The sequence below is a fragment of the Mesitornis unicolor genome, unplaced genomic scaffold (genome assembly GCF_000695765.1).
Source record: "Mesitornis unicolor isolate BGI_N332 unplaced genomic scaffold, ASM69576v1 scaffold5816, whole genome shotgun sequence".
Taxonomy (NCBI): domain Eukaryota; kingdom Metazoa; phylum Chordata; class Aves; order Mesitornithiformes; family Mesitornithidae; genus Mesitornis; species Mesitornis unicolor.
The window spans coordinates 164,788-183,271 of record NW_010192977.1 but is presented as its reverse complement, the minus strand read 5'-3'; the positions used below and the strand labels follow the sequence as shown (position 1 = coordinate 183,271).

Below are 18,484 nucleotides of genomic sequence, written 5' to 3'. Positions count from 1 at the left end.
CCTGCTGATGTTTAAAAGAGTCCAGTGGCCCCAGGAGCAACATGAGGCATGTTTAATAGTTATCCCTTTTCCCTTCACCTTGCTCACACATCAGCTGCCTGTTTGGTGTCAGTTTTTACTCTGCTGTTGCCATTACTGGAAAGCATCCTTGCAGAGCAAGGGGAAGGAGGTGTACCTTCAGAAGAACAATTAAACTGTCTCTACACCAGCAGCTGTCAAATTCATGGGCTGAAAAAAGGAGGAAAACCAGAGGCTTTCTTTTTCTGATGATCGTCCTCTGTTCTAGGAATTTTGGTTTGTTTCTTGTAGCGGTAGTAGACAAACAGCAGGCACATTTGGATTTGGGTTGGTTGTTTTTTTTTTTTTTCAAGTTCATGATGTCCCTTTATTAAGCTCTGGAAGTTGGCCAAATTGTGCCTGCTTGTGGATGAACTAAAAAGATTTGAGAGACCGCTGTAATTTCCTCCCCCAGTGGGAAGAATAATCTGCAAGGATTAGAGGAGAAAAAAAATTCTTAAGAATCAAGGACAGGAGGAGACGGTGACTCCATCAATGGTGGTATTAGACTTGATGGGGGCAGCAAGATGTGGATTTGGGATCACAAATATTCTGGCGTGCAGGATGAGCACTTCCTCTGACCTCGCAGTCTCCTGGGATGGAAAGGACCCACACTGATCTGCGTTCCTCCAGAGGAGAGTCTGTTCAAATATTAAGACAACTCAAGGGATATTGTAACAGCACCCCATTTGTCTTTGTCCTTTGGTGTTGAGAGCTGGCATGTCATGGTGTGGCCATGTTTGATACCAGTTCAACCTGGCAGGACCATTCATGTCCCTCCCATCTCCCTCTCTGCTGGTTTCTGCTGCCCCAGCAGGGCCACCCATGCAATTTTGCCAGGCCTTGTCCTCTGCTTCCTTCTTTCTGGCGTTCCCACAAATCAGTGCAATGTTGCTTCCCTCCTGGTGTCAGTCCCTGATGGCAATGAATGGATGTGTATCACTCATTTGAGTCAACGTGGTGGGTGTTGCTGCCCTACAATGGGAGGTGACCACTGGTCAGTTCTCCCCTGCGCTGCCTACCCAATTTGCCTCTATGATGAGCCCAGAAAGCCGCCTTCATGCAAAAAGGCTGTTTGCCCTTCTTCATGCAACCAGCACTATCTTGTTTCATGTTGCAAGGATATTTGGTGCCTGTGGCAGCAATAAGGAAGCGATGTTAATCAAGGCCACCATAAATCAGCGAATGTCTCTGCCACCAAGGAAGAACAAGGATGCCTTTTATTAGGACAGCTGCAGTTAATACAAAGACACATCCGTGGTCATCTTCTCTTGATTGTTATAAAGTAGAGGGATGCTCTTCTTGCCTGGAGGTCTGGGTGCTCTGTTCCTTGTCCCTGGAGGTGGGAATGCTTTGGATCCTCTCCCAGGACATGTAGCTTTCCCATCTCGGGTGACTGCACTCAATAACAGTTTCTGTGAAAGCAGGAGAGGTGGGTTTTTGTGAAGGGAATGGCAGCCAGAACTGAAGACCAACTTTTGGGTTCAAGTGTGATGGGAGGGTCTGTTCAGCTAGCACATCTTCAGTGTCCATACTTTCTCTTGTCTCCATGCCTCATCCTTCCTTCAGTAGGGCACGGCCATGCTGTTACCTCACAGGGTACTAGAGGCTGATTTGGGGAAACAGCTGGGTAGGATCTGGGTCCACATGTGTGCACCCTGCAGCTGGCTGTAGCAAACACTGATCTGCACCTGAGCACCTCGGTGTTGTGGCTCTCCTAGACCTCCCCGAGATCAGCGTGAGCCATGTGAACCTGACGGTGCGGGAAGGGGAGAACGCTGTCATCACCTGCAACGGCTCCGGCTCGCCGCTGCCTGACGTTGACTGGACAGTGGCTGATCTCCACTCCATCAACACGCACCAGGTAGGGGTTGTGGGACCTCCATGCTGCCTGTGCCTGATGTGGCACAGGCAAGGCAGCTGCCATGGGTTCCCCAGGTCTGGGCAGGTAGATGGTGGAGACTATAAGAAATGTGAAAGGGCTGTATTCAAAGGAAAATCGAGGGCTCTGTACTGTATCCACATGAGAATCTGGGAACTACTTGAAGGCAACAAAACCTTCCCTGTGTATGGCTGGAAAGTGAAGATGAGAGAGCTTCATATCTCAGTGCTCCCTAATTTAATTAACTCATGTCTCCTCCAGTGAAACTACCTGTTTGCAGAGGTGTGTGCAATAGATGTAGCTTAAATAGGCAGCTAAGCCAGCTTTTCTAGAGGCAAGCCATGCTTATCAGTGCTGCAGCTCTCCTGCTCTCAGTAGCTATAGGAAACACTTCCCCTGACTCAGATCCTAATTGTCATTGGATTTTGGAGGCTTTCCCACATCTTCAGTGGAAACTGGGATCCTCAGCTTTTAGGGGCAGGAGTGGGGAGGAGAGAAGCCAACAGACACTGATTTGTCTGTATTTCTCTCTTGACTTTTTAGACCAACCTCAACTGGACCAATGTTCATGCCATCAATTTGACCTTGGTGAATGTCACCAGTGAGGACAATGGGTTCCTGCTTACCTGCATTGCTGAGAACGTGGTGGGGATGAGCAATGCCAGTGTGCTGCTCACCGTCTACTGTAAGTAGCAGTGGAGAGACCTTGACTGTAAAAAGGCTGGAGAAATGTAGAAATGAGCACTAGAGCAGGGGAGGAGCAGCAGTGTCACACTGGTAGTGGACATTTCTCCACCCATCTCTTGGAAGATCCAGTAGAGTAAGGAAAAGCTTTAGAGGGGCTAAAACTCAGTTTACAAACACAGAGTTGCTTACCCTGATGCCATATGAGTGGTTAAATGTCACCCTTGCTAGAGCCAGTGTAAATCTTGTCTCTGAATTCAGGGATGTTGGCACTTCTTCCCAGGTCTGTTCCTACAATGTTAAACAGCAAACGCCGTGTAAACACACACATGTCAAATTTCAACTGTTCCCTTTTAGCTGCAAGTAGCTAAACTTTCTCTGAGCTTTCTAATATAACTTAACACAAATCTGACCTTAAGAGAAAGTTTACACAGCTTTGTGTTTCCAAGCAGCTGAGATTTACTATACGTTGCTGTTTCTGTAATATTTGCCTTACTCTGTAGTTTGAAAATCTGTCACCAACACTGCCGGGTAGAGCCAAGATCCATGTGGGATTCTTTCTAGTCTTGGTGAACCCATGTGTTGCATGTCCAGCGCAGCGCAGGAGCCACTGTGAAGACAAGGGGTCCCAGGGGACTGGGAAGAGGCGAGCAGATGTTTTACTACTTTCATCTTCCTCCCAATAAGTGCTATTGATGGATTGAATAATGGATGTAATTAAAGTTCATATTGGCTTAGAAGTGATTGGTCAGCAGGGGTTGTTTTTTTTTTTTTGCAATGTGTTTTAACATCTTTTCCTCCACACCCTAAACAGCACCATGCCGATGACTATTTTCACCTGTGTAATTCTCTGAGCTGCTGACAGTTTCTGCTGCCCCTGCTCTTGTTGCCCAGACCCATCACTCAGGCTGCAAATTCACACCAGAAAGATCTGGGTTTGTGCATGTAGGTGGTGCCTGTTTTGAATCCTCCTTGCCAGGAAGATGTGAACAAGCCACATGCAGATCTGGGCTTGTGAGTGAAAGGAGGTGGCTGGGACACGGCTGTGGTTCAGCATAGCTGGGTGGTGGTGGGGGAATTTTGCTCAGCTCCAACTGGCTCTGCACCTTGTTTTCTTCTGCCACCTTCACTGCCTGAAAAATTCACCATCTTTTTCCAAAAGATGGGTCAAAGTTGGTGCACTGTTTTCGTTTCTTGTAGATGCCCCATGGATTGTCTTTGCAGCTGGATGGTACCAGGGAAAAGGAGAGTTTTAGGGAAGACTTGCATCTTTTTGTGTCTTTTGTCTTTGCACAAAACTCTCTTCTAGTCAGACCTTGCCAGCCTTGAGGTTTGGGAGTGTACATGTAGGTGTTGTAAATGGAGTTTCAGAAGTGATGGCAGAGCAACATTTGAATTCTTGGGGTGTCCTGAGGGGAAGACAATGCATATGCAGTGAATTGCAGGTGGAGTCTCTGCTTTTTTTTTTTTCCCCTCTCCCACTCCTTTTAATTAAAATGCCCCTGGAGGGTGTTTGGCAGGTGAGAACTCCTTTGGGATATTCAGGCAGTCAAAGCCCCCAAGGACAGACAGTCGCTGAGGGACGTTTGCTTCCACAGCTCTGCAATCCGAAATTGCTAAGTATGACTGGAGAGCTCCCACGGGCACCTTGCACATGTGTAGTGTAACAGTGCTATATCATGGCGCCCTCCTTAATGGGGACAGGCAGCCTCCTCCTCATCCCTTGAGGGAAGAAGAACAGCAGTAAGTGTGTAGACTGGGAAACTCCAAGCTTAATTGTTTCTGGACTGATGAAAGGACCATCCCTGGTGTTAATTTGTACCCCTCTTCACAAGCCCAAGAGAACTGGCTGTGGTTCATACCTTCCTCCTGGGGAGCGTGGCAAGGTTCTTGTGATTTAGTGCTGCTTCTTTGCAGGCATCCTTGGAAAGAGTAGAAGGAACAAGGGACTGTGGAGGTTGTGTTTTCAATAATCTTAATTTCCATGGTGCAGAGAGACATCGTGTGGGTCGAGGTGTGCTGTGAGCCTGCCATGTTTCTCTCTGCTAGATCCCCCTCGCATCCTAACCCTGGAGGAGCCGGTGCTACACCTGGAGCACTGCATTGCATTTGCAGTGCATGGGAACCCAGCTCCTACCCTTCACTGGCTGCACAATGGCCAGGTCCTCCGTGAGACAGAGATCATTCACATGGAGTTTTACCAACAAGGGGAAGTGTCTGAGGGTTGCCTGCTCTTCAACAAACCCACTCACTACAACAATGGGAATTACACGATTGTGGCCACCAACCAGCTGGGCTCAGCCAACCAAACCATCAAAGGACACTTCCTTGAAAAGCCCTTTCCAGGTAGGATGTTCAATTTATATTGTTAGGGTTATTTGCAGTCCAAAAGACTGTTGTCACACCAGTAATCCTTGCACCTAGACGAGGCCTTGACAATCCAAGTTCGCCTTTGAGCAACGGGTTGGAAGAGGTGAATTCTGGAGGCCTTGTCTGACCAGTATGATTCTGCTACTTCAAGTGCACTTTGGTGTCATAACATGTCAGAGAAGGACTAACTGGTTTAGATATTTTTGTTGTGTAATATATTCTGCAGTGGTTTTGGTTGGGTTTTTGAAAGATCTTTAGGGATTTCAGTGGGAATAGTTTGGTCGATCATTTTGGATCTCCTCTGGGGTGCCCCAAAGAGGCTGCAATCACATAGAAGAATACTTTCAAAAAACTCTGCTAGTTATGAACTAAAGAAAGGAAAGCCCTTTAAAGTGATGCAGCTCTTCTGGGTTTGTTTGGTTTTTGCTGGTTTTTTTTTTTTTTCTTCTTCTAGCTTACATTTGAGAAATGATTATAGCTGAATGCAATGGTGTCAGGATTGCTTTCTTTCTAAATATGACATGTGCAATTCCGGGCTGACAGGTCTACAAAAGATGCGATAGCTCAATTAGTCACTTTGCATCACTTTGCTGGGATTTCTTCACTGATTGTTTGGAATTCCCTGTTGTACTCCCTGGTGATTCAGGGCTTCACTGCAAAACAAAAAGCATTTGAGAACATGAAGATCTGGCTCTAGGGAGTGCAGTAGAGACTTTTGTGGTGACCTGTCTGCTCTGTAGGAGTGTGGAGGGTCTTGGTCATTGCAACACCGTGCTGGCCATCACAAAGTTAAGATCTAGGCATGTTGCTGCCTTCAGGAATGATGCCATGAGAAAGTGGCAGCTCTAAATTGGCCCCTGCAGCCCAAGAAAATCCAGCAAAATAGGACATTTGCTAAATATAGAAAAATACCAATGGTACTCTCATTTATTATTTATATCACACCATATAAGTACACAGAGCTTTCCTGCAGGTCAAATATCGTAAATGCAACCACAGATCTCTGCCTTGAAGATCTGACAATTGAACAAATGAGCTGATATGGATGGGAGTGGAAAATCTGTATTCTGGCTTCAAGAATGATGCCCTGTTTGGTTATCTGACCTATTTATATTTCCTGCTGTCAGGGCAGAAGAGCAGCTTATCAAATGTAGGTGGGTGCGGAGAGGCACAGGTTTGCAGTCTCAGCTCTGTCAGGTTGCACCTTTGTGACTCAATTTCCCCATCTGTGAAATGGGGACAGCTCTTATGTAGGTGCCGGACCTCCAGAAATGGGGCAGATCCAGAGAGCTGACTTTGGAAGTTGATCTGAGCCATGCTGTACTGTGGGAAGGCATGCTGATGTTTGAAGAGCCACTTGTGTCAAAGGCTCTGGGAGAATCCAATTATGCTAAATATATGTAAAATATTGCCCTTGTGAGCACATGTTCACCCACGCTTTGTATGTGTTGTTGGTGTGGAGTACTTACAGACCCTGAACCATCTCTCATCAAGAGCTGACCCTTTTTTATTTATTTCTTCTGATCTGAAGTCCCAAGCTGTTCCTCACCCTGGCAGACCCTGTCAGCCCAATGCAGGATCTAATTTACTTTCCTGGAAGTTCGTTGCTCCGTCCACTGCCACAGCTGACACTAACACTCAATACAGCTGACGTTTATAATTTACCATTTGAAGGTAGACTCCTCCAGAAAATGCCACAAACTGAAGGTTCCCCACTGTGGTTCATTCAAGAAGCTTTTTGCCTATAGCTATACACAAGTGCAAGGGTTTTGCTGTAGTGGCTCCCAAGACAGATTTGTCATCTGCAGATCCAAATCTCATTGCATGTTGTCATTGGTGTCTCTACCATAGGCTACCATCTCCTTATTTAATCTGCAACAGAACTCAAGTTGGCTGAAATATGTTGGCTACGTTTTATGCTTTGAAAAATAGGACTTAGTGGGAAAAACCTTTTGTGGGTTTCTGTTGAATTTGCTTAGTCTAGCAGAGAAAAGTAGAAAGGGGGAAATGTAGAAGCAGCAAGAGTTTTACGACTAGAGTCTGTCTGCTTTAATAGGGAGAAAAAAATTCTAAATGAAATATTTCTTCCTTTTTTTTCTTGCTAGAAAAAGCCAAGGAAAGTTACTCTTCTGCTTGACTTGAAACAAAAATATTTTTTCAGGTTTTTTTCCCCTGGTTTGGGAAGCAGTGTTTGTCACCTGGGGGTTGTTTTACTCTTCCAAACCTCACTGGCACTTCAGTGGGAACGTTTCAGCATCCTTCCAGGAGCCCTCTGCCAGCAAAGCTGTGTAAACTTCAGTTAATATTGGGCTCAATTTCTTACATGGATGAGTGAATGGAAAGCTGACGTTCTCATGCTATGTAAACTGAATGTCACCGAGAGCTTTAGGCCTCATCATCTGGGGCCTAGGCTGCCTCTGGAGCTAAAGGAGCTTTACTGAATAGACTGGAACTGTCAGGTGGCTGACAACAGGGACTGGAGCAGCTGTCTTGGGCAAGAGGCAGCTCTAGGACAGCTGCAGCCTTCATGTTCAGCTCAGATGCAGGGTTGTTTAATGAAGATCCACAAGTCTCTGTACAGGGTGCTGCTGATTGGTCTCTGTTTTGACAGTAGCATTGCTCTGCTCCTGTTTCAGCCCCACACAGTGCACTCCATCCTGACCTTAGGAATCTCCTACATTGCAATTTCCAGTTACGGTTGCCCAACAGGACAAAATACCAAAAAAATTTGTGTCCTGGACTCTTGGGCGGTGGAGTGTATCTGAGGCAGTTTGGAAATGAGACCACTCTCCCCTTGCTATGCTGCTAACTGTGTTGCTTCTCTCTTTGTCCTTTCCACAGAGAGTACGGACAACTTTGTCTCAAGTAAGTGTCTCCTTGCCCTTTGCATACTGTTGGTGTTTTGTTTTTGTGGTTTCCCTGCCCCTCTGTGACTTACGTGCTCCTGGAGGAAAAATCTGGAAGCAAAAAGCAAGTTGGAGGAGACTGTGCAAAGCCCTGGCAACTCTATGCATGAGCAAGATGGCTGGGGAGCTTTTGATCAGCTGTGGTATCTCTAGACCCCAGGAGATGCTCATTTCCCTCTGGTGACAATGTGAAGAAGGTCCTGTAGTGGAAATGACAGTCTTTGGGGTCTTAAATGGCAGGGCTGAATTATCACTGAAACTCTTAACTGGTTGGTTGTGGTGTAGCAGAAGAGGTCTTTACTAGATGTCTGCTGGCCAGTCTCCAAAGCAGTTGTGTGTCATGGCCCATTTACAACATGCCCTCTAGTGTGGACTGGGATGAGAAACAGGACTCGACTTCCGTAGTAACTGTTTCTTTGGATCAAATTCTGCTGGAGTTGCTTGTGTTTGAACCTCGCTTAGCCCAGTAGATTTCTGAAAACTCTAGGACATGGCTCAGCAGTGGAGGACACTCACCCTAGGACACCAGGCACCCAAATGTTTCTCATTTGTAAGGTTGGGAGTGACATCAGCGTTGTCCTGGTCTGCGTTTCCTCTGCTGATGTGCACAGGGAACTCTAATGGTTGATTTTGGTGCCTTCTGAATTAGAGAGTTGCAGCCTGTGGTAGGGGTGAACTGGACCTTGTTAGGTCAGGCACTGCCACTGGGGACATGCCAGTGCTTTGGGAGTCTCATGGGAGCCGTGTTGACTCTTCTGTCCTTGGTGTTTTGGTTTCAGTTGGTGACTATGAAGTGAGTCCCACCCCTCCGATCACTGTGACCCACAAACCAGAGGAGGACACTTTTGGGGTGAGTCCTGTCCTCTTCTCTGTGGAACTGTTTTGCATGCATTTCTTGTTATTGATGACTCAGTATTAACATTCCTATGCTTTTCTGAGATGTTTGCAAGGAAAATATCTTCCTTTATGACTCAAGACAACAATCAGAAGGATTTTGTGGCTTGTGTCTGACAAATAAAATACTGACACAAACCATGTGATCCTCTTGGGTCTGCAGTGTGCAACCAGGGAGCTCTTCGAAAAATAAGGCATCCTGTGAAGTTGCTGCTGGCAGGGTCAGAAATTCTCACTCTAAAAAAGTAGCATCCAGAGAACAAGCAAACTGGCAAATTTGTTTTTCATACCATTATTGAGCTGTTAAGTTTCGTCCTGTGAAGGACTCGGATTTAGCTTGGTTCAATTCTGTCAGTGCCCGTTTGCCCTCTCTCCTGCTCTGAAAAAGGAAAGAAGCCCTATGGCTTATCAGATCTCAACATTGTCTTTCTTCTGCAGAATCAATGCAGAAAAAGGAAAAAAAATAATCTGTAAAGTATTGAGAAAAAAATTATCATGTTACACAATTGCTCTAATTCTGTGAAAGATTTAAGAGCTTGAAACCCACCAGGTGTGTTAACAGGATGAACAAAACTCAATCCACCTTGGTTTCTGTTCTCATCTAACTGAAAATCTCCTGTAACTGAAGTCAAAGCTTTGAACAGTAAGACTGGAGTAATAATGTGCGCTGGTTATTAAATATAAAGCACAGAGAACAAGCTGGGGGATGAAAATAGAACGTGGTAAAATAAAAAAAAATATTGTAGCTAATGTATCAAGAGCAGGGAAAAGGGTTGCAAAATGAAATTACTTTTTCTTGGCTAAATGATGTATTTTCTATTATAGCAGAATACAGTTTTGTAAAGGGAAGCGAAGTCTAAATGCATCACAAGACCCAGAACAATTGGACAAATGCCAAAGAAATTGTTGTCTACATCAATGCAATGAAAGTATCTCGAACAAAGACTTGAAGGAATAAATATTCATAAATATTAAAATAAGTCTGAGATTGTAAATCCTTTAGGGCAAGAAGGTTTTCTTTCCTCTGCTTGTACACCAACACAGTGAAACTACAGTTCCCATTAAGGACTTCGGACACTGTTGTAGTACAAATATTTACTACTAAAAATTACAATAAATAAGGAACCATTACAGGCTTTATGAAAAGCAAATGATTTTGGGAAAAAAAAGCCCAAATGTTCTGCTTAATTTCTGCTGCGTTCTTTTTGTGGTGTGTCATTTTCCCTCATTCTTTGTCCTGAAGGGTGTATGGATGGAGACAGAGTTACTCTTTCTAAAGAATTTTCCGCAGGTTAGCATAGTTTTAGTGTTAAGTCATGGCACTGTGCTCATGTAACAGGTGGAGGCTCCTGATGTGGTGCAGGGAAGGGAAGGCCCAGATGCTGGAGCAGAGATCCTCCCTTCCTGCAGGTGTATGGAGTGAGAGGCTGGGGAGAGCTGATAGGGAGATTCCAAACCTCTGTCCTGGAAACAGCCTGGGATACTTCCAAGCTGTGCCAGAGCTATTTGCTTTTGCTTGTATTTTCCTCCACAGCTGATACCCATGGGACTGCAGCAGATGGTATGAGTCTATGGAAGGGTTAACTGGGCAAGGAGGTGCTGCATTTCCAATATATTCCTAAATTCCGTTGTCTTGACTCTAAGGCTTTTTTCTTTTCAGGTTTCCATAGCGGTTGGGCTGGCAGCTTTTGCTTGTGTCCTCTTGGTCGTCCTCTTTATTATGATCAACAAGTATGGCCGGCGGTCCAAGTTTGGGATGAAAGGTACGTGCAGTCGCTTTCCTCTAGCAGGAGGCACCTTCCTGGATTGCCCGGCTCTTATAGCACCCGTGCAAAGGTGGTGTGGTTTTATTCCTACATTATCAGTATTGGTGCAAAGCCTTCTAAAGAAGATGTTTTCCAGCCGTGTTCTGTTGAGAGAGTAACAGAGATATACAGGCTGGTGGTTCTCACCTCTATGTGCTTCTGCCAGGCAGAAGTATGCATGTGTTTTCCTTGTTAGTACATAACTGCATCTACGGGTTGCACAGAAGAGCTTTGAACCTGTGTTGCGGGAGTTTTTACTCAGGAGAGCATGTTCTTGGATGAAATAGTTTTTTGTGGACCTGGTTTCCCCTTGTGTCATACTGCGTGCAAAGTGCAGGGTGTGAAGGGGAAACAGAAGGGTGTGAAATTGTTTTGGGTTGTATTGGAAAGGCAGATGCACGCAGTCTGAGCCTGTCTGTGAATGAGGACTGAGGCGCTGCCATAACTTTATATGGTCCCTACTGGGAAAGCAATTACTGATCTGTCCTTCAGCCATGTAGAAGGTATCTTTCTGCTGCCTCTCTGTTGGAAAGTTTCCTCCTCTGTGTCATGAATAACCACTTTAGGAGCTATTTCAAGTGTCCTTGGTAGTGACTGGAAAGCGAGAAAGCATCTGATGTTTGCCAGTTAGCACTGGTCTCTCTCTCCTACCAACACCAGCGCTGTGATGTGATAGAGCTGATGCCAGAAGAAAGGAGATGACTCTGTGCCATCTGCTTTCTGTGACTCTGCTGGTGTCTCCAGTTGGGCAGCGTTGGTGGTGCCCAGTGAAGGCTGGAGGAAGAGCCTTTACATGACAAAGTAGTTCCCAGTCTAATTGGTGGCTCATACACCATTTGAAACCAGACTTTGACAAACATGAGCTCCTTCCAAGGCTCCTGAGTCACAGCCTACTTCCTGGCCTTACTGAGATCTGTGTTGCAGGGCAGGTTGATAGGTTAAGGAACGGTTCTTGTGCTTGCCTAGGGCTTTGTTTGCCTTATGGAGACATTTCTTGAGTGGGTCCAGATGGGGTTCTGGCTGGAGTTTCCCTTATGCATCCTATAGAGATGGAAGACAGGACATTTAATTAAATAGCAAATCTTCTACACCGACTTAGCAATATTTAGTCCATATGTCCAATGATAAGAACCATCTGGTAGGGTGTACTGACTGGTGGGTGGAGTAGAGGAATGGAAGACAGGGTTCGTGGGATCAATTCCCAGCTCTTCTACTGACTCATTTAGTGTCCGTAGGCAATTAGCTGTCTTAACCTCTGTCTCTGCTTTAGTTTCCCCATCTGTAAAATTGGGATGATGTTACGTGCCTTCTGGAGGGATTTGTCAGAACACTTTGGAAGTGCTTGGGCATTTGCCACTGATGGTGCTTAGAGATACAAATAGAAAAAGGAAAAGTAACTTCTGACCCTAATGGAAGAATCAGAGGAATGAACCTCATGTGAGTAACCAGTCTTGGTGAACAGATGTGTGTATGTGTTCAGAGGTGTTTGGATAAGTGTGTTAGTGGATATTCTGCATTCCCAGAAACCAGAGGGGTCCTGTGATGGGCTCTTGTGTGTATGGTTTTTGGAAGGCAAAACTGTTTACCCAGAAAAGCCTGTTTTCCTCCTCATTGTGTTGTATTTCTTCCAACTCTGATATGAAAACACAGCCCTGCAAAGTTTCTAAAAGTTTTATTGATGACTTTGCTTGAGAGACAGAGTTGAAAATCTAAATACATTTTTAAAACCAGGGAGATAGCTCTTTATGAGTCACAGGTGTCATAAACACCACCATGGGCAGCCTATTTGTGCCACCTAAGCTCTGCTCCTGGTTGGAGGCTTCAGATCCTCCTGCCCTGTAGACAGTCTTCCTAGTACATGGCCATGCCTGCTTTAAGCCTTCTCCTTTTCCCCAGTTACTCTTCTGCTTACACTTTTTTCTTTAGCTATGGTGCCATTGTCAACTGCCATGTTGCCAGGCTTTGCATCTTCAGCCTGTATCTCCCTTCTTTGCATCAGACTTGCCACCTCACCACTTTTTCAACCACAGCAGAAATGCAACTCTTCCATCCATCTGCAGTGTCTGAGATGCTTGGTGGTACCAAGTGGAATGCTTGGCTATGGCCTGCCCTGGCAGCTGTAGCTTTCCTCACAGGAAATGTCACAGTCCCCTGCACACTTTCCAAAATGCAGTTTTGAAACTCTCCTTCCTTACTGCTCTGCAGGTCCATGAGTCCAGAGCCTTACTCTCTCCTTTGGTTGCTTTAGGGTCTCAGCTGAACTGCTGCAGATGCTGCCAATCTGGAAATGATATCTTGAAGTTTATGTTCGTGCTTGATGTCTCCTTTTTCACTCCACTAATGGGCTTCTGTTCCTTTTTTCCTCCCTGGATGAGGTGATGCATTTGTCCAAATTATCAGATTGCTTTACTGAGTGGTCCTGAGCTGCTCTTCTAGGGGCTCACAAACAGGTCCTGTTTATTTTGACACCCAGTTGGGATGGCTGACAACCACCTCCAAATCTCCTTTACTTGGTGCTGTCCTCTGGGTCCCTCATCAGGTAGTTCTTGGACAGGAATCATCCTCTGAGGCACCCAGCATGTTATCATTTACTAAGAAAAAAAAATCCAAACCTCAAGTCTTTTTGGGAAAGTGCATCATTCCCTGAATTAGGAGCTGTTTGTTGCCAGCTGATATGTTGCCACTTCTTGTTGAGATCCCGGCTTGGCAGGCCTGCAGGAGCAGGTTTTTCCTGTTGTTTTTGTCATGGACGCAGAACGCTGTGTGCTCATGTTGGACATGTTATCCAGAGCACCTCGTGAGTCTCTCTGAGCACATCTTTTTCCTTCTGCATCTCCTAGCATTAAGCAGATGGTGTATCTCCTAGAGAAAGAGAAGTGGACTTGGACTGATGAGGTTGGATGTCATGTTGTGCTGGAAAGTCTCCGTGGGCCAGCCTACTGGGTTGCTCACCAGTCTTAATAGTGGATTAATGGGCTGCAAAGTGTCCAACATCCCAGCTGCCTTTGCTGAAAAGAAAGTCACTGTGTCTCAGGGCACATGTCTTGAGGCAGGACTACATGGGAATGGTGTGTCCATGTTTGTCCTCTTCTGGCTGGTAGCACACCCACCCTTGGAGCATTGTACGAGAGTCCTGGCAGAGCCATCGCTCTGGTTATGACCCTGGCTACTGATATAGCCAACAGCCAAGCGGTGGAAAAGCCTGCGCTGCCAAGTGCGCCGACGACAGGCTGCAGCAGTGGCACCAACAAAAGCTCCTTGTGAAGGGGGCTCTGACGCTCCTTGGCATCCCTCGGCTGAGCTCGCGGAGGGTGGCTCTGTGCCATCCCCCTCGCCTTTCCCTGCTCCCTCCGGAGAGGGCATTCATTCACGCGGGGTGGCGCAGGTCAGAGCCCCTTTCTGGCTGCCTGTTGACTTTGGCTCCCATAGCTGGGGATGGGTTGGGGTGGGCTGAAGCAGCTGAGGGGGGGTTACTGGGGAATCACTGGAGCTGGGATGTTGGAGGTGGCAGAAAAATGGCAAACAAAGCACCTTTTTGTGAAACACGGCGTTACACAGGCAACACGGAGGCAGTGGAGGGGAAACTGGTGGGAAAAGTGAATGCAAAAACTGAAAAGTGTTGAATTTGCAGACATGGGCTGTAACGGTTTGTCGAAGGACAGTGTATGCGGAGAGGGGACTGAGATGCTTTTTAAAGCTTTGTATGAGTATGGGAAGAAGATTAGAATCTTACAGAGCAAGAAATTGGAAGTCGGGGCCCTTGGGTTTCCAGGGCAGGGGGTTTTAAAGATGGGATAAACCGCATGGGAGTGAGGATCCCAGCATCCCTCCCTCAGTTGTTGCTTGCCCATCTCTGGGCTGGGTGTCCTGCGGTCCCCAACTGCCTGCTGGACGTGGAGGGTTTTACACCTCATCCTTCTAAACCTGCATCTTCCCATCAAGGTTTAATCTCAGCAGATGACAGGAAATGAAATTTCATAATATAATAAAAAAGCTACATGCAAGACTAACAAAAATGAAATTTCATAAAACAACAATAGTGGCACTGAAAAATCTCGAGACTAACAAAATTTTCGGGTGGCACAGTAAAGGAGGCTGTGTAAATACTTAGGTTGATGAACTGAAATATATGCTCCTTTTACTTGTTTTCTGTTACATTTCCGAGTGCCTAGGGATCAAGAACATGTGCTTGTGCATGTTTGTGTGATGTATTTCTGGTGCTGCACAGCTTAAAAAAAAAAATGCTTGCAAGTTTGCAGAGACATGGGAAGAAAGATGCTAGAGAAAATCCAGAGACAAGAGCACTTATTGTTTTGCTGAGGTGAAGTATTCTCCAGGCTCCGAGATTAAAAATTACTTGCATTCTCCAAATGAAGTTTTCTTCCTTGGGTAGAGACAGTGCCAGCTAATGGTTCAGGCTTGGTTACAGTTGGCAAAGAGTCGATTGCTTTTTAATCTAATTTCCTAAAGAAATAAGGCGTGTGGTCGCGCTGCCTCTCTGCATGCATGCACATGTGTGCACGTACAGCTCTGCCTGCCTGGTTTGTCCCTTTTTCTGCTGCAGCTTTTGGATCTGCTGGATGGTTACACCCAGAGGAAAGGTGGGAAAGGACTTAGGGATGCTGTTACAGGCATCATGGAAATTGAGGGGCTAAATAGAGGATGACAACTTGGGTGATGCCCCACTGATGGCATCTGCTTTCTGGGAATCGGGGAATCCATATGGATGCTCAACCTTGGACAGAAAAACAAAACCCAGGGACCAAGCTTTCACCGGATCTGCTGTGGTGGGTGGTGTGTACGTCTGTACATGTGCATGTACGTATTTGCCTTCTGAAAAGGCAGAAACAACAAGGAGGTGTGGGAGAAATGACAGAGCAGTAAATAAAACCAGCCCACGCTTTCTGTAATGTTTGAGGAATCGCATTGCTATCAGTTCATTTGGTATTTGTTCTAATAGCCCTGATCAAAGTGCTGGCACTGCTGATGTGCATGTGGATGTCAGAAGTACTTGCAGAGCTGTTCCATTGTAATTTAACATTAGTTAATAGGTACTTAAAGTAAAGTGGTTGCCTATTTGATTATGATTGGGGGTTATTAACATTTTTTTCCATAAACAGATGGTAACTGTCTGCTGAGTCGATTGCAGACCAATTCCAGGGTTCTGATTCAAGAGGACCAGCTCCTGCAAAGATATCTCGGGTGCCTGGCTCTTTGCTTTTGTTGATTTGTTGGGGTTTTTTTTGTTTGTTTATTTAATTTTTATTTTCCTCCATCATGCAATTATTGCTGCAGCTTTAAAGGGTGTGGGGGGAAATAATATACAAGACCCATGACCTACCTTTAAGATTAGGCTTAATTCTGACCCATGTTGCCCTGACCAAATCTGGCTATAATCATGCTCTAGTTGTTTTTTCCTGATTGTTTGCAGCTGTATAGGGAAGAACGAACACACTGCAGCTTGGAGAGCCTGCACCTTAAGGGTTAGCTGTTCAGAAGAAGTGTGTGCTCAGGGCCCTTTCATTTCATCCTCCTGGGAGCCTGCCATGCAGTGGGAGCAGGAAGCAAGAGAGAGCAAAGTAATGTCAGCCAGCTTGGCATGGCTATGGAAGAGAAACAGTCATGCATTAAAACCCACGGCTAACCCTGGTGGCTCAGGGGTGTATGATGAGCCATGTGGATGAACTGGAAAGGGGAACAGATTGCTTGCTTTGAGCCCGGGTGTGCGATGTGCAGACCCCAGCGGTGCCGGGGGGCTCAGCCCCCTGAATTGCGTGGGCAGAGCGACTACGATGGGCTGTTTGAGGTCAGGGCTTTTCCTTCTGTTTGTTTGAGAAGCTCATTGATATACTTGCACTCGATGCTACTTGGTTTTATTTGCCTGGGAAGTGGATTGAAAGGGCATGTGGTTTCACTGGGGCTTCTTTCTATAAATGCCTCTTTCTACTCTGCTGAAGTGCAGGCTGTGCTACTTTTTTATTTATTTATTTAGTTCCTTCAAGGTGAGAAAACATAAAGCTCTTTGAACTGATAAGTGCCTCACCCTCCACTAAGCCCTGCAGTCTGTAACTGGTACAATGGCAGCAAGGGAAAGCTGCTGTGCGGCCCTGGGCTGCTTGGGAAACCTTCAAGAGATTCCACTTCTCTCTCTACAAAGGCAGATCTGCTCTCACACCGACAGTTAATGCTCACACCCCTTGTCCTTTGGGCCCAGGTGGTGTTAATTCAGTGAAGGCTTTGAAGGATGGGATGGTGCCTTGCGTGTTGCTTCCTGAAGTAGCAAAGAGACACCCTTGACTGGAGAGATGCATCCAGCAAGATTGGAGTTGCATCAAATGACCCTGCAGGAGAAATGGTCAGCAGAAGATCAGGATTTATTTAGATCTAGAAATAAAACATTTTCCCACTCCCAGAAGTATTAATAGGTTATTTATAAATGAAATGTAAAGTGCACTGACCAGCCATTATCTATTTCAGTGGCTTTTACAAAATCAAAATCTCTATTTTAAGCAACTGCTAAAAGCAGTTAAAAAAAGACAAGTCAGATCAGTAGTTTTCAGGTGACCTGAGGAGCCCCAGGCCTCCTTCACTTTGTGTTTCTGCAGGCTCCTTAATCCCTGTGCGTGACCTCCCTCACTGTGGGTGCACACATTTGCTCTGGGCACCAGCCAGGTGCTGGAGCCCGGGTGCAGCACTTGCCCCGAAGGAGCCCCTTGGCGCAGTTGGTGTTTGCCTGGGGCAAATCTGCATTAGCAGGCGTTTTGCTGCTGCTTTTCACATGTGGTTCTCACATCGTGGTGTCAGAAGCTGTGCGAGTGACCCTCATCTTACCTGTGATTTGGTGTGATGTGAACTCCCAGATGAGATGGTGGAAAGATGTTGAAATTTGTCGTTTAATAATTTGATTGAAGCCGTCTCCATTCCAGGCTTAATGCATCGACTTTTTGCCAACAAAGCATTAACAAGTGACAATGTTTGGGACCTTGCTGTGTGTGGCACCGTGCTGGCTTCTGCCTTTGCATATGTGGTGGGTGCAGCTTTGAGGAGAGAGAGGGTGAGAATGAGCCACAGCTGCTTCCCAGCACTGCAGGGTCTGGGAAGATGTCCTTCATCTGCTCACTGTTCAGGAGCAACTGAGTTGTCCCAACTCCTCATCCAGCTGCTTGTATACATCTCCTCCACCACTGTGACACTGCCCAGGCTGTCACCTCCAAGGACCTTGCAGAAGGAGCTAATTATCAGGGGGCTCCTCTCTGTGGCAGCGCTGCTCCTGCCTCTCCACTCCTTGTCTTCAGAGCTCCAACATGTGTCTGCCACTTGGTCTGATGGCATCTGTCAGTCTGCTTTCATGTGGCTTTGCTTTAGTGAAAAATGCTGGATTGACAGCACAGTGCCAGAATAATTATTTTATCTCCAGAACATGTACCCCATACAGCAGCAGGACAGGCTATTTATTTTTTTAACCAGTAAAACTAATCTGATGAAGAGCGATCAATTCCTCAAGCTTTGTATCCTGTGTGCTCTTTTGTGCCCCTCTAAAGGCAGCAGCAACCAGACAACCAAGTGTCAACTTTGATGTGTCTTTAATAAGGTGCAGGGCAGCGTGGGAAGAAGCAAAGGGCTTTAATTAATATTTTAATTGTAGTTTGTCTGGACTGCAGTTGTCCAATTATTCTTTGAAGAAGATTTTGCTACTGTTAATGCTGATAAATGGTCCTTTGGGAGGATGTCCCTGGTGAGTTCATCCCCTCTTCTTCCTCATGACTTGCTGTTGGTTTGTCATTTTTTTTATGCAGTGTTTGGCCAGGGATGCTGAGATGTAGCACTCTGCCCTTAAACCCTGGAGCAGGAAAGCTTTGCTCTTGGTCAAGGGATAGGTAACTGTG

At 46.0% G+C, this 18,484-nt stretch overlaps 1 protein-coding gene across 4 annotated transcripts in view; it reads left to right on the top strand.

Annotated features, from left to right (window-relative positions):
- The window catches only part of LOC104542849 (NT-3 growth factor receptor), a 203,914-nt gene that overhangs the window by 59,550 nt on the left and 125,880 nt on the right, over window positions 1-18,484 (top strand). For 3 of the 4 annotated variants that reach the window (XM_010187304.1, XM_010187308.1, XM_010187305.1), the window contains 6 exons: window positions 1,779-1,921; window positions 2,483-2,624; window positions 4,673-4,969; window positions 7,835-7,858; window positions 8,679-8,749; window positions 10,454-10,556. In XM_010187304.1, the coding sequence (XP_010185606.1) occupies window positions 1,779-1,921; window positions 2,483-2,624; window positions 4,673-4,969; window positions 7,835-7,858; window positions 8,679-8,749; window positions 10,454-10,556 (780 nt within the window). The remainder of the gene's footprint in view (window positions 1-1,778; window positions 1,922-2,482; window positions 2,625-4,672; window positions 4,970-7,834; window positions 7,859-8,678; window positions 8,750-10,453; window positions 10,557-18,484) is intronic. The other variant, XM_010187307.1, reaches the window with a different exon arrangement.